Source organism: Cryptomeria japonica, chromosome 7 (assembly GCF_030272615.1).
Source record: "Cryptomeria japonica chromosome 7, Sugi_1.0, whole genome shotgun sequence".
Taxonomy (NCBI): Eukaryota; Viridiplantae; Streptophyta; class Pinopsida; order Cupressales; family Cupressaceae; genus Cryptomeria; species Cryptomeria japonica.
Genome location: NC_081411.1, coordinates 466153229 through 466168012, shown reverse-complemented (window position 1 = coordinate 466168012; position 14784 = coordinate 466153229). Strand labels below are relative to the sequence as shown.

The following is a 14784-nucleotide window of genomic DNA, read 5'->3' as shown; positions in this document are numbered from 1 at the left end:
CATTCATTCATTACTTCAAGTGCGATTTGAGGAGCAAGAGGAGGTGCGAAAGCTGGTCTAGTTGGAGCGAATTTGTCCTAAGTATTGAAGACTAGAGGTGGTGGAGTTGATGCTTGTGAAGACTAAAGGAGGCGCCTTTTGCTAAAAAGAGGACTTCGATCTATATTTTGCCTAGCGAAAATTCACCTTATTTTTGCATCATTTTTTTAGAATTAATTCTCAAGAGGAGGTATGGCGAAATCACCTTGACACCATTATTGAAGATTTGAATTTCGCACTTTGTTTTGAAAATCCTAAGTTTGATGTAGTTAATTAGGAAATGATAACTCAAGATTTATCATAAAGCTTCCTAATTAAAATCTTAAATCTTCCTTTCTACTCTATATTTCTACGTTGCAAAATATATTACTCATTACAAAATGTTGTGTAGGTGTCAAGATGGCAACCCCAAAGGCAGGAGCATCCACTAGTTGTCCAGCCCTCATGAAGGAAGATCAGAGGAACGAAGAGTTGGAGACCAAGATCGTGTCTAAGTGGAGCAATATTGGAGATACCAACTTGGGAAACTTCAGTGTGAAGAAGTTTCGAGAGGTCCCTTACATTGGCAAGCCATTACCTGTCGCAAAGAGAATAATTGAAAGTGGCATCATCAAGGCGGCCAGTTTCCCTCCAGCAATCCAGTGCCATGAGCTGATGATCGAGTGTGCTCGCCATTATGACTCACAATCAAGATCGATCGTATCCAAGGAAGGGAACACTTTGGCATACCTTTCGGAGGAGGCTATAAGTGAAGCTCTCCATCTTCCAGAGCATAAAGATATGATTTACAAAAGCCTAGAAGGAGCCAAGTCAATGTATGAAGATGATCCAGACACTTGCTTGAGCATCATCAATAAGAATTGGTTACTCAAAAGTCGTCCTCGCCTGAGCAAGATTCCCAACACACCACATAGGATCGACTTCCAGGAGGAGTACAGAGATTTGATAACTTTGCTCAATCGAGTTACAGAGGCTCCTCAAGCCTTCTATTTTGAGAAGTGGATGTTCTACTTCATCCAAGTGATAGTTCAAGGGAAAGGAACGATTCATTGGGCTAGAATTATTAGCCATTGCCTGGACGTGCAGTTGAGAAGACTAAAGCCTACCAAGTCATTTCACATGAGCTCATACGTCATATATGCCTTGATCAGGAGTTTTGAATATGCAGGACTACCTCACAGAGGAGTGATCGGAAGAGGACCCGAAGAGGTGAGAGTTTGTGACTCTTATGTTCATTTGCATCATCCACCTGGGAGTGACTACAAGTTAGTCAATGATACCTTCACGATGAACATCACCAGGATATTGCAAGGTGGGATTCACAATCGACTGTCTCCGAATGCACAGGAGCTTGTAAAGAGGTATGGTGCTTGGTTCATCCAGTTTCCAAAGTTTACATATATCAGAGTTCATGGGTGTCCTTCACCTCCCTACATGTTGCCGAGGTATCCGACAGACAGGATGGTGCTACTCGAGGTGGCTAGGCAATTGGCAGACTATGCGAAGGCATTCAGACACAGGCATAGAAATGGAATTCCCGTGCCCATCATATTGGGGAATTCAGTTGAGGTATGTCCTAATGCTCTAGCCTTAGATGGTGCGGAGAAGGAATTGGCCTCATATTCATTCACGTTCTTTGCCTTAAGGGAGAATTTTGATCCTTATGGGTATATAGAAGAGACATATGGTAGGAAGTATAGACATGAATTTCAGGTAGAGGACTTTTGGATGAATCTCTCAAGTGATTTAGAAGTCAAAAGAAAGAAGCATTCCGGATTACCTTTAGATTTCATCAGGAAATGCAAAGTTTATAGAGTGGCCGATCAAGCTCAGGATAGTGGCAGACATCTCCAGTCATCCTATGACAGAGAGGACAAAGTAGTGAAGATAGATTGGAGCGAGCCTGAGATTTCAGACTTGAGAGCTTTGATGGCCCCAGTTTTGTCATGTACTCGCAGATGGGTGGATGTACAACATCAAAAGTTAAGAAAACAGAACATATCAATGACTTTTACTTTGGAGGAAAGACCAGAAGAAGGAGGAGCAAGCGCAAGTGAAGGCAATTCTCATCCTAGAGGCGCGAAGAGGAAAGAAAGATCTGAGAAAAGACAACCCTCCAAAAAGAAGCAAGAGGCCAATCGAGATCGCTCATCAAGCACATCTTCTCGACATGAAGAAAGGACAAGTCAAGTTGAAGGACAAGAGAGGACGGTGCCTGAGGTTGACGAATCTATGGAGTCAATGGTACAGAATGATAAACTTGAAAAGGGGAAGGCACCTCAGCATTCGCCAAGTCGATCTCCCCAAGTCAATGAGCTACATGAAGAAAAGAATGATGATGAAGTGACATCTCCTCTCCGAGAAGATGAACCATTGCTTAAGGAAATACAAGTTAGAGAGACGAGATCTACCATTCCAGATTGGTTGAAGGAGAGACTGACAAGGGTGATTGTGATTGAAGATGAGGATGATGTAATTGACTTAGAGAGCCTTATAGGAAATTCTCAAGAAGCAACGGAGAAGAAAAAGGCCACCAAGATGTCCAAGATGATCAGAGATGAGACAGGGTCCAGGAAATTGCAGATAGCTACACCAATAGTAGACAAATATGAAGGTGAAATTCTCACAAAAGAGTATGATGTAGAAACATTTGAGCTTGGTCCACTCACTGCTGAGCAGGCACTGGATGAGGCAACCAATTCATTTGAAGTACTTAAAGACAAGCTTAAGGAAGAAATGGAAAAGAATAGAAAGCTTGAGAGAGAGAGAGGTGCTTGGAGAGGTTACTTTAGCCATCTCAATCAGCCCTTGGGACGTCAGGATCCAGCAGTGTCTCCTGTGCAGGCACTTCCCCTTGAATCAGTTGGCGAGGCAGAAAGAGTCAAGAGCTTGGTTCAACTTATGAGCTCTTGGATTGACAAATCCCACACAGTAGCCGTTGAATTTACGACAAGAATGATGCAGACAATCCACCGAGCTATCCAGGTCCTTGAGATCGTCCACAACCTAATGATAATAGTAGCCGCTTTCGTTCATACTAGAGATGTTATCATTCTTGTTCTGCAAGTAATCAGGCAAACACCAAGAAAGATTCTAGCACAAGAAAAGATAATGGATGGAGGAGCTCATAATTTACTCCAATGGTCAACTCTACTTCAGATGGAGGTTCTTTTCGAGGACATCAGCACCAAATGCAATCAAGTTGAGGGCGTCATCCATCCAATTCAGGATAAGGTGTTTGAGGTATTGTGTACCATTCTTGGCAGGAGGATCGAAGTTGAGACAGATGTGGACCTTCAAGAGTTGGAAGAAAGAGTCAAGGTCATCTTTTGCAAAGATGAGAATGTCATCACAGATGAACAACGGGATCAAATGTTCGCTACTATGCTCCTGATTGAGAGGATCAAAGAACTCGAACCTGGATGGGATACGACCCTCCTCAAGGCCTTTGATCGGGTTATCCACTTGGAGGAATGAATGAGGAATCTTCCCGAGATTCCTATTGCTGAGATTGAGGGAATTGTGTCCAGATTCATTGCATATGCTAAGAAGGAACATTGGAAAGGGAATAAGGTTCTAGAAGAGAGGTTGTTGTAGATGATGTGGCATCTTAATTATCATTGGTCTATGTTCCCTCGATTTTTGTGCCAATTAAATATTTGGCTATGCATTTAATAATGTTCAACTAAGAAGGGAACTTTTTGTAACAAACCCTAATTAGGGTTTAGGTGTCAAAATCTCAGCCGTTGATCTTCTTTTGATCTGGGCCGTTCATTGTAATTGAGGATGCTATATATACCCTCACTCATTTTCATTTTGTCATTAGATATTAGAGATAAGCAGTTAGAAATTAGAAAATTAGAGCTTTTGGAGAGAAGAAAGTTATTTTGTAGCAAGATTGAGCATTGAAGAAAGAATTTCAAGCAATTGTTGTCTATTTTGACTTTGAGATCAATAAAATATTGAAGTTATGGTGTTTTATTGCAATTCTTGTGGCTATCTTCATGGTTGTTTACTTTCTTGAATCATTCTCAGTCAAAGTAGTATTTAAGTTTGAAGGACTAAGTGTTGGGCTTGATCTTTGGTGAGATTCACGTTCCAAACCACTAGCTTCTTACTGATTGTAAGGACGCCTTGTGTGGTCAACTGGAGATATTTGGATTGCTTGAACCTTCAATCATTATTGAACTATTGATATGTACCTTTATGGTAGTGTCTATAATTCTTGATGATTTGAAAAATCACTAGTCACCTTAGAAGATCACATCGATTCCAGTAGAGTTGTAATCCCTTGGCAATACTGAAATTGGTAGAATCTTACCAAGTCTAGCCTATATCGAGTCATTCTTAGGATTAGATTAGAGTTCATCTCTTGCAAACCCTATCTTTTGATCTTTTTGAGAACCTGTTAGTTTTAGGAAAATTCTGTTCCTGCAGTTCGAAAATATAAGGCCCCTTGAAGAAACAGCATTCACAACGACCACTGGTGCTTATCCACACGTAGAGATCCTACAACGAAGAACATTGAAGTCACCCTGATTGATCCTTTCTCGCGATATCTTCAGCATTCAGAGGCTTTACTCAAGAGAGGATAAGGTACCCTTGGGTATTTTATTATGTGTTTGATAGTGTACAAAATACACGTCAACAATGCCTTGATAAAATTTCGCTCTAGGACCTTTGCAAGGTACGAGAGTCTAGGTACTTGGGCAAATTTCGCTCCAACTTTGGTGTAAGGGACGGGCTTTAGAAAAGACTCTTGACTTAGTCCTTTCACCTGACTTTGCTCAGTTTGTTCAATCCTCGAGTCTTTCACCCATAAATCATTCTTGCCACATGCTTGATGACTTACTTCACTCCACTCAGGAGACCAACCTGACACGATGACACTCTAGATACTTGAGAAACTCTATCCCTTCCATGCAAAGACTAATAGCAAAGACTCTAACACGACCGAGAGCAAAAAGTGGGGGTCCCCATTTGCAATGGGGCGATGTGTGAATACCTCACAACAAGCCCCCCTTTGAGTTGCTATTAATTTTTGCTTGAACTTCTAAAGCTGCATTTTCTATTTGGGAGGGTGAAATGAGACCATGAGGAGATTATTTCTACTTGAAGACTATCTTCGTGAACATTGAGTGTGATTACAAAGGGAAATTTGTGGGATTTGTGAGTTGCTAGGAGAAGACATTGTTCATTGACCAAGGCACAACATTCAAACATGGACCCAAACACTCTACCACACCCACTTTACACTTGACAAAGATAAAGTAATTGAGCTGATTGAATTTTAGGGAGCTAACGTGGACCATAGAAGACCTAGTCACTAGTCAAAGAAGAAGAGCCACCAATCTTGGGTGTCTTTACATTAAAGTAGACATGGGGTGATATTCGAGGAGTTTTAAAGGTTCAAACAATATCATAAGAAGTAGCTAGTTGGAAAATTATCTATTCTTGTTGCAAGTCAACAATTATTATATTATGGAGAAGTCTTAATAATTTGTTGTAAGTAAATTTCTATGCAATATTGTTCTATAATAGCAATGCTAGGTATTGTAATTATTTTCTTTGTGATAAATTTAGACAATCATTTTGTCATAATGGAAAGCTGGTAATGATTGACGATGAGAATTTCAATGTTGTGTCAAATTCTTTAGAATGTCCATTCAAAACAAACTAAAAACACAAACTAGATAGACTACAAGCAAACTGTTTGACAAAATGCCCGCAAAGTCAATTGTGTGAAAATTGTAAATATTGGGTTTAAACCAAAAATATTTATTACACTAAAACTCCCTCATTTTGCATTATTCACTCTCACCTACCTCCTTACACAACCCAAGTCACCATTAATGACCAAATTTGACACTACAACTATTCCAAGGGGGATTTCTTACCCAAAAATAGTTGTTCATCTCAAGGGTGCAGATTTACATGGAATTCCAATGATGAAGGATGAAAGCAACCATGCCATCATTAATTCAATGGTTGAGTTCTAGCTCTCAATCATCCTCACACCTATTTCAAATCCTTGATTCAATGGATCTTGTGGGATCTAAGATTGCCTTACACACCTCATTCACAACCTACAATTCTTCCTTGATTCCTAGAGTGATAGGGCAACCAACAAAGCATTATATATGCCAGTTCATTTTTCAAAAAAAAAAAGTGAATCATTTCTTTCTTCCAAGAGAGTCAATCTTTTCTCTCTTCCATGCAATTTCAAGCTGAAAGAGCTTCTAAAATTTCAACTCCCACAAATCCACAATCCATAAGAGTAGCATCTTTTGTAAACCTCAAGGTAGTTAATATTGTAATCATTCTTGGAGATAAATGTCTCCATAATTCCATTTATGGATCTTTTGAAAATTTCTAGCTTAGAGTTTCCTCTTGCCACTTTGTTGGTGTTAATGTAATGAATATTTGATGAATGGGACAACATTCTAATGCATAGAAAACTTTATAATAGTCATTTCTTCATTGGATATGAATTTCTACAATTTGAGATGGATAACTAAGAATGTTTAGTTGCGTGATATCATTATTTTTGGACCTATGGTGTATGTATTGCATAGCTCATATTTCTTTTGATTTCCTTGTGTTGCCTCTCATGGTGTGTCGTACTCGTGACTATGTAACCCAAAGAATAGGCAACAGCCTTGGAAGTAATGTCTATCACACACCCAAACTAAAAACATTATTACACACTTCATGATTCAATGTTATAACCAAGCAAGTATCTTCAACAATCCATAAGTATTGTCATCTTGGAGAATCATGCTATGCATACCAGCATCTTGCAATTGAAGTCTTCTTAAGCTTAATAAGAGGTTTTATGCATATTTAAATGGTCTTTGGCCTAGAAACAGACAACTTTTAGGGTCATGCATACAACGAGTGTTATTGTAGCAATCTATCTTCGATTGTGTTTAATCCTATTCAAAACAACTCTAGAGAATCCTTCTAGGTCTTGAGTTCAAAGTCAAAGATAGTCTTACCCACTGTTGGTGCCTAGAACCACAGATTGGGAAACCAAAGACTTGCCTAATCCTCAATTGATCCAATCAGCCTTGGCCAACGAACAGGGATGGTTGAAGACCAAATCCCTCTATACTTTAGGCTCCACTAAACCTAGGTGGGTGTACCTTACACTCTCAAGCACATAAGAGGTTTGTTTTGAGTGAATTTAAACTATGGGAACTAGCAATTGCAGGGATGGCAAAGAAAAGGTTTTCCTGCAACTATGCTAACAGAAGTGCTTTTTATTTAATGCCTTTAAAACTGATAAAATAAGTGTGAATATAGTTGTGTTATGTAAAAGATTACTGTTAGGACTTTAAGCCATTATGAATAAGAGCAGTACTTATAGAAATTAGAAGATTTGCTTCTTTGATAAGGACCTAATGCATACAAACTTATTCAGCAAAGATTAATAACAAACCAGTGCCTTTATCTGACAGTTAATGAATAACTTTGCGGACAAGAATCACTATCAACTCAAGAGACAGTTATAAGACCATCACTGTGAAGGTTTCATTATGTGTTGCGTGAACAATAAAACCCAATTTTACGTTCAATACAACATCATGTGATGGCACATCACAGCAAATCCAAAAGATTTATCAATTGGACATATGATTTTATCAAACACAAAATTACACACAATTTTCTAAAGATAAAAACATGAAACCTTGTATATTAACTTCTGAAATAAGAATGTACACAAAAACTGCACTTACAAATACTCCAGTATATTCAGTTTGCACAAAATAAAATCCTCATTTCTATTAGACCCTTCTAAAACATAACACTTACAGCCCAGCCAGCGGCAGAATTTTTTCTCTCTTCTATGATACAAAAATGACTCACTACATATATGTGAACCAAAGGATTCAAATGAAAGGACACACCCTTTCATCTTGCTAAACTAAACTTAACTAAAACCTAACACCTAAATACTTAACTACTAGACACAAAATATAATAAAATCAGTTTTGGTCGTCCAGTATTGTATCACACTTTTGTATGTTCTCCAAATACTTGCTGTCCTTGTGAGTGCTGGTGTTGAATACAGTATCCCTGACAGCAATCTCCATGGTAACCAATCTCTCCATCTGCTCACCTGTCTCCTTCATATCCAAAACATCTGCCCGGGCAACATTAAGGGATGTGTTAAGTACACTCTGGCATTCTGCAATTCAAATCCCTTTGTCCTTTAACTGCTCTGCATCATCCACAATATCTGGTACACCATACCTAACAATATCCTTACAATCGGTAAATTCCTGCTTAATGTCTACACCAAATGCCTTATGCTTGTTCAACCTTCTCTGGATCTTCTCAACAATTTTCTCATCGGCACTCTTCTCTTTCAACAATGCCTTCAGCCTTTTCAAAGTTCTTTCATGAGAGGCAATATTATCCTGGGTCTTCTGACAGTTTGTCCATAATTCTTTGAGAACTTCCAACAAATGATCAAACCTGTTTGTCAACAAAACACAAGCAGCATCTACCCTGGCAGTCCTGATTTGCCTTCTTAGCTTAATGTTTTCTTTCATTTGGTCTTCATATTTCTTTTTCCATTGCACACCAGTATCAGTTATCTGTGGTACTTCGTGACCACGACTTCTCAACAAGTCTTCATATAAATTCTTATATTTTTGACCCTCTTTTAACACCCACTGCATTTGGGCCTTATTCAGTTTTGCAATGTCAATCCCCAAATCTGCGGCGACAATTGGATTAACTTCTCCTACTTTTAGCTTCATCATGTGCCCAAATGCCTTATCTACATCTAAGATCTTGGGTCTTTTATTTAGAGGGTATAGGGCCCAAAGCAACATTTCCTCTTCATTTGGATCATATCTCGATCCAATAAAAATGTTATTAACACCCTATATGTCTAACTTTACATCTTTTCTATCAGAATGCAACAAGCTGTCAAAAATGAAAGAGGCACTCAAGTCCCATCCTGGGAACAAAATGATGCCTGCCTCACTGAGAAGTTGTCTCCCTCTCTGTGGTGTCATTGTGGCCACTTCTACATCAATGTCTCCTTTCAATTTTTTAAGCATCTCTGCTTCATTTTCTGGGGTAACATTTGGGATGCTTTCCCTCAACTTTTTCCCTTGGTAATGGTACAAGAATGACTTAAACTCTTTGGACTCTACAAAAACTTCATCTGCAACGAAAGTTGCATGCTCTTCCATTCTAACATCTGTGTTGGCGTTTATTCTCACCATGGCTTGCTCCTGGCTCTCTGCTACTTCTTCTAATTCAGGTGCACGGAGGATTGATACAGCCACATTCTCATTAGACCCACTCTCAAAATCTCCTTCTTCTCTTAGTTCCTGAAGCCTCTGCTTCCGCTCTTCTAATTTGTGGTTTAATTCCTCTAAGATTGCATCAGCCTCATCTTGTTCCTTGTTTCTAAATAAATCTTCAGCCTCCATGGGTATATGCAAGTATTCTCCCAGGTTTTGGCTCTTCCTGCAGTGGTGGATATACCCCTCTAGATCATAATTTTTCTGAGTCTGGTGTCCATACAAATTGTACTCCTCTACCAGCTTCTTTTCTATCATCTCATAAGCCTTGGTCGATACAATGGTGAAGTCTCCAAAATGCAAAGTGCCAAGCATAAATACCTGCTTGTGTGCACCACCCAAATTCTTTGCATTTGACATACTAAGTTGCCTAACAATCTCTAAATAGGCAATCCTGTCAGGAACTAAGGTAGGCAACATATATGGAACACCCTTGAAACCATAAACCCTGAAAAAAGTGAAATTCTGACATAGAAACCAATCACCCCAATTGTGGTTGACCCTAGCGTCTCCAAAAGCATGGGGTCTCAAGAATCTCTTAATTTCCGGTGAGATTGACCCATCACATTCCACTCCAAACAATCTACACAAGGGCTTGACAAAATATTCTTCAAACAACACATAGTGTGATTTGTCGAACCTTGAGTCCCATAGGGATACCCATAATTGAATTGGCTGGTTTTGTCCCTCTTTATTCCTGGAAGTCACCTTTAATTCTCCTGGCCACAAACCTTGCATCTGACCATGAAACAAAACCATATGCATTAGCAATGAGTAAAATTTGAAAGTAGGGTTAGGCTCTGTTTGCAAACTCAAAAATCCTTCATGCAGCTTCTCTGCCAAGTTGCATAATCAAATGGCCAAGGCTCATGCATTTGAATGTCTGCAACCAACACCAATGGGCCTACTCTTGTAACATCGGGAACTTCTTCCCTGCAGACTTGGCCACATGCCCAATATGTGTACTGCAAGTATTGTCTGAACAAAGTAATTTCGAAAGGAGGACCATCCTGCTCTGTGAGTCATCCCTTCTCCTTTTTGTGAATTGCCAACTTCCACACTGTGTGAGCGGTGTCCATTTGGGTATACTCTCCTTCTAGGTTTGTAAAGGATAGGGGCATGTAGGGCTCATAAGACATGTCAAAAACCTCCTGAATAGACCCGGCAGATATCCGGATGAATGGATCCCCATTGGGCAATTGGATGCATCTTTTTTCTTTGTTGTACTTCCTGGTGAGCAACTCCAATAATCTGAGATTCAGAAAAACATTTGGGACCACCAGTCTGCCCAAATTTGTCGTACAAGGGTTCGACAATGGCATCTCCTTGTTCCACCTTAGGTAGTGATATAGAAATGATTTGTGGCCCCTTATGGTTTAGGTATCTCCAACCCCTTTGTACTTGTCCTCCAATTGATCCTTGGGCGGCAAATAAGCTTTAGACCTCCTTGATTTAGCACCAAATGACTCCATTTGGTCAATCATGTCATGGTTTAGTTTTCGCTTTTGCACACCTTCTACAGACTTCGTCCTTTTTGATTTAGCAGACTATGTGTCTGAAATCTCTATGTTTTTCCTTTTCCCTTGTGAACCAGAAGCCTCCATGATTAAATGCTTGAACTTTCAAATTACCCACGCTTCTTGTCTACAACTTCAATGTTGATGGCTGAAAACACTATGAATAATTCTAACACGAAAACTCTTTCTTTATGCTGGATATGCAACGGCTAGAGTCTGTAACGATCAAAAACTCATCAGATTTGCTTCGTGCGGATCCAACCCACCTGATCGCGAGCATTAAATAATGGTTGTCATATCAGACATTCTAACGGCTAATCGGCGTACCCCTACCCGATAATTCAATTACTTAGCGCCACCCGTATTTTGCGTTCCTTCAATTACCTTTTTGTCTTTCTGATCGGTATAGGTCACTCCGATCAATCCATTGGATATTGCCCCGGCTATTTCACTTTTTTCCTCGAGGCTTGACTTATCACGATGGATCCACCTTTCCTTTCTATTAGTCAGCTTTTCTTTATGTTACATCGAGGTATGTCTCTCCGATGAAACCTCCTTCTGTTTATCCCTCCAGTCGCTCCATCGGACTTCGGAATGAGGTCACTTAAAACTTCATCCGATGGTCCCATGACATCTAACTTTGCTTTTGATCGGCGTAACTTTCACCGATTGCTTCATCAAGCGTCGGTATAGCATATTTTCCTTGCTTCCAATAGTTATAGTCTCCCCGATAGATCCACCCTCTGTGGCATTCTGCCCATCGGGCATCGGCACAACTCTAAAAATGTTTCTCCGGTAGCGTAAGCTATCCCGATGAGTCTTCTTGCACCTTACTCTCCTTATCGGGTTGCTTCAGTCTATCGGCGTGGGTTTTCCCGATGTAGTCACTTCGTTTGTGACGAGCTCATCTTCCTTATCGGGCATCGGGATAACTCAAAACGCATCTCCCCGAGAATGTATGTTATCCCGATGAGTCTTGCTCCCTTTCTTGCTTGGTACCACTTTATCGAAGAAAGTCTCTCTAATAGAGTTGCCTTCTCATTTAGTGCATCGGTTATCAGGGTAACATAAATTAGGACCTCCTGATAACCCGATGTCATCGCTATGAATACATTGCCCCATCGGTTGTCGGCAAGAGCTCCACTGATAACCCCATCGGGTATCGGGATAACATTTTTTCCTCGTTGCCCATAGTGTATTTTACTCCGATGACTCCGACTTCCTATCATATCATCGTCATAACTCGCCCTGATGGATTTCCACTTAGTCGCACCTTTTCCCGCCGCTCATGCTTTAGGAAACACCGTCGGCATGAGTTACTCCGATCAACATACTCCGTTCTCCTTGTGTGATCTCATTGGGGTAACTTATGCCGATAAGCAAAATTTTACATTTTTTACAAAAGAAGCCCCTCTCCATGGATGCAGCTTTTAATAACCATACTAAAAGATATCTCCCACACCATTTACATCTTTGAACATGCTCTCAACCCTGCTCTATGCTAATCTTCCAAAAAGTGCTTCTGTAATGAAACTAATTTTGAAGATGAGGATTGCCAGAATGCCATCATACTCAACACTTCCCTTGAACATGCCCAAGTGATGCCTTTTCATGAAGACACTACAACATATCACCTGCACATACAATCCAACAATAAATGCTCCTATGATGAAACTATATGCAAAAGCATCCATATATAGCACAAAAATATTTTGTAAAAATATGTGCTAACACCCACCTCTACAAATTGATCCAAAGTTCCCTACTAATAACAAGTTAGAGGTTTGTTTCTCTAGGTTTGACAACCCTAGCACTCAAAAACCAAACTGGCTTTAGGATTTTAGGTACCAACTCTAAGAACTAATGATTTCCAAAGCAGGCATGAAGATGGACCCTAAATCATGTTAAAGCTGCACAATCTCTCTTTACCAGTTAGCAAAGGTAACATACATTTGTTCTCTGGTCAAGTGAGAAGTTTTGTTCCTGATATCCTAGAATTAACTAAAAATATCTCAAGTATGATAGAGACGACCACAACATTGAGGAATGCAAGAAAGATTTCACAAAGATGAAGGAAGCTAATGGTAAAGCACAAATATTCACAAAGATTTTATCTCATACTGCAATGATACGGACTCATAGAAAATACCATGCCCACCATCCTTACTCAAGAAAAGTGAGGAAATCTTTGAAGTTCCCATTGCTTTCATGAGCAACATTTTCAAGGATTATGAAACAAAATGTTTGCAGCTGGAAAAGCATTAATATGCAATTTGTAAGAGCAATCAAGAAATTTAGATTATATATCATTAAATGTCATGCTATTGTGTTTGTTCTAGGCCTGTCAATGAAAATAATTTTCAGACAGCATGAGATGGTTTCGAAAAGAAAAAACAGGATCACCGGAGTCTGGTAGGATTTGTTGAGAAACCATTGGTGTCGGTCTTCAGCTTCACTAACAAAAGATATACCAATATTGTGATTTCTATGACATATAGAGACTGTCCCTGTCACATGACAAAGCAGCAGACACGGGCCTTGAAGGCACTCAAGACAAATAATATGTCTTTGAAGTTAGTTTCTTTTGAAATGACATTTCTAGTAATTTGTTATTTTTCGAAAATTTCAAATCTCTGAGTAAATATTGATCCAAAGTCCAAGAGGAATCTGAATCTACTTCAATTCTGCACCTTTCCAAGTCCATGTCTAGCTCCTGAGGTTTGGACGAATCTAATCTTCAATTCTGGCAGGCAACCCCTTCCCTTATTTCTTAGCTTCCATTACCTTAGCCCTGTCTGAAAAAACAAATATTCTCTTGGTTGAACAGGCCCTGTCTGAAATATCAGTCAGCCCCAAGTGTAGGTTCTGTAGTTGGCTTTACCCTTAAAAAGTGGACTGAGTAACTGTGTCTACCATTGGAGCGAGCTTGGAGCTCCAATCGCTCTCTCAACTTGAGATAAGGAAATGGTGTAAATTCTAAGTATATTTATACCCTGGATCACAGCATCCAAGCGAAGGGTCACCACGAAAGGGAGTATATTAAACATAAAAAAGTAAAAAGCTAATTTTCTTTTGGGCCTATTAAAGGTAAAAAAGCATCTGAAGTGTCTCTTTAACGTATACATGGAATCAAAGAACGGCCTGGTAGTTTCCAGCTTCCCGGGATTGAAAATGAAAAGGATTCACGAGAGGAAAGGGAAAAAAATTAAACACAATGTCCTGTACCCTGTGACCTAAATGTGCTTCGACTCGCGGAAGGAGCCAGCTTGGGGAACGGTCGATAGTCTAGCAATCCACCAAAGCTGCTTCATTTTAAGAAACGTGGAAATCCATAAAATAAACAGAAATACCTTCGGTGATCTGAGCTTGAGCTCTAACTCTGCCAATGCATCGCCCATTTTCCAAAAGCCCAAGGCACTGCGCACTGCACTCCCCTGTTATTGTCATACAATACTTGCATACCAAATTTCTAGCGCTCGCTATAATTTCAAATCTTGATTACATTATTGAAATCAGGAAATTTGCGGACTATGCCAATTTCCATTTAGTTTTGGACACATTTTTGTGCACTTCATTTTTATTTGGAGTTAGTTTTATATATTCAACATTATTTTATTTTTATTTCATTAGATTTTATTAAATAGTTAAAACAATTTCATGAGTTTTTTAATATTTTTTAAAAATTTATTTTAAAATATTAAAGTCATTTTTACATGAGAGGACTTTCGAGTAGTTGAGCATCTTAATTTCACGCTTCTCAAAATCTTAAATTGAAATTTCAAATCACTTTCAATTTTTTACATCATCTTGCTTGACGGGTCCCCTACTTATAATTAAGGTTTGAGGACCACATCATCAAATATGATGCCACATCAATGTATTTTTTGTCAAGGTGTTCAAAAAGA

General features: G+C 39.3%; 1 protein-coding gene across 2 annotated transcripts in view; it reads right to left on the bottom strand.

Annotated features, from left to right (window-relative positions):
• The window catches only part of LOC131065722 (uncharacterized), an 89302-nt gene extending 74871 nt beyond the window's left edge, over positions 1-14431 (bottom strand). The window contains exon 1 of one of the 2 annotated variants that reach the window (XM_058000330.2): positions 14230-14431. In XM_058000330.2, coding sequence (XP_057856313.1) covers positions 14230-14277 — 48 coding nt within the window. In that variant the 5' untranslated portion in view covers positions 14278-14431. The remainder of the gene's footprint in view (positions 1-14229) is intronic. The other variant, XM_058000328.2, reaches the window with a different exon arrangement.
• Positions 14432-14784: the final 353 nt, after the last annotated feature.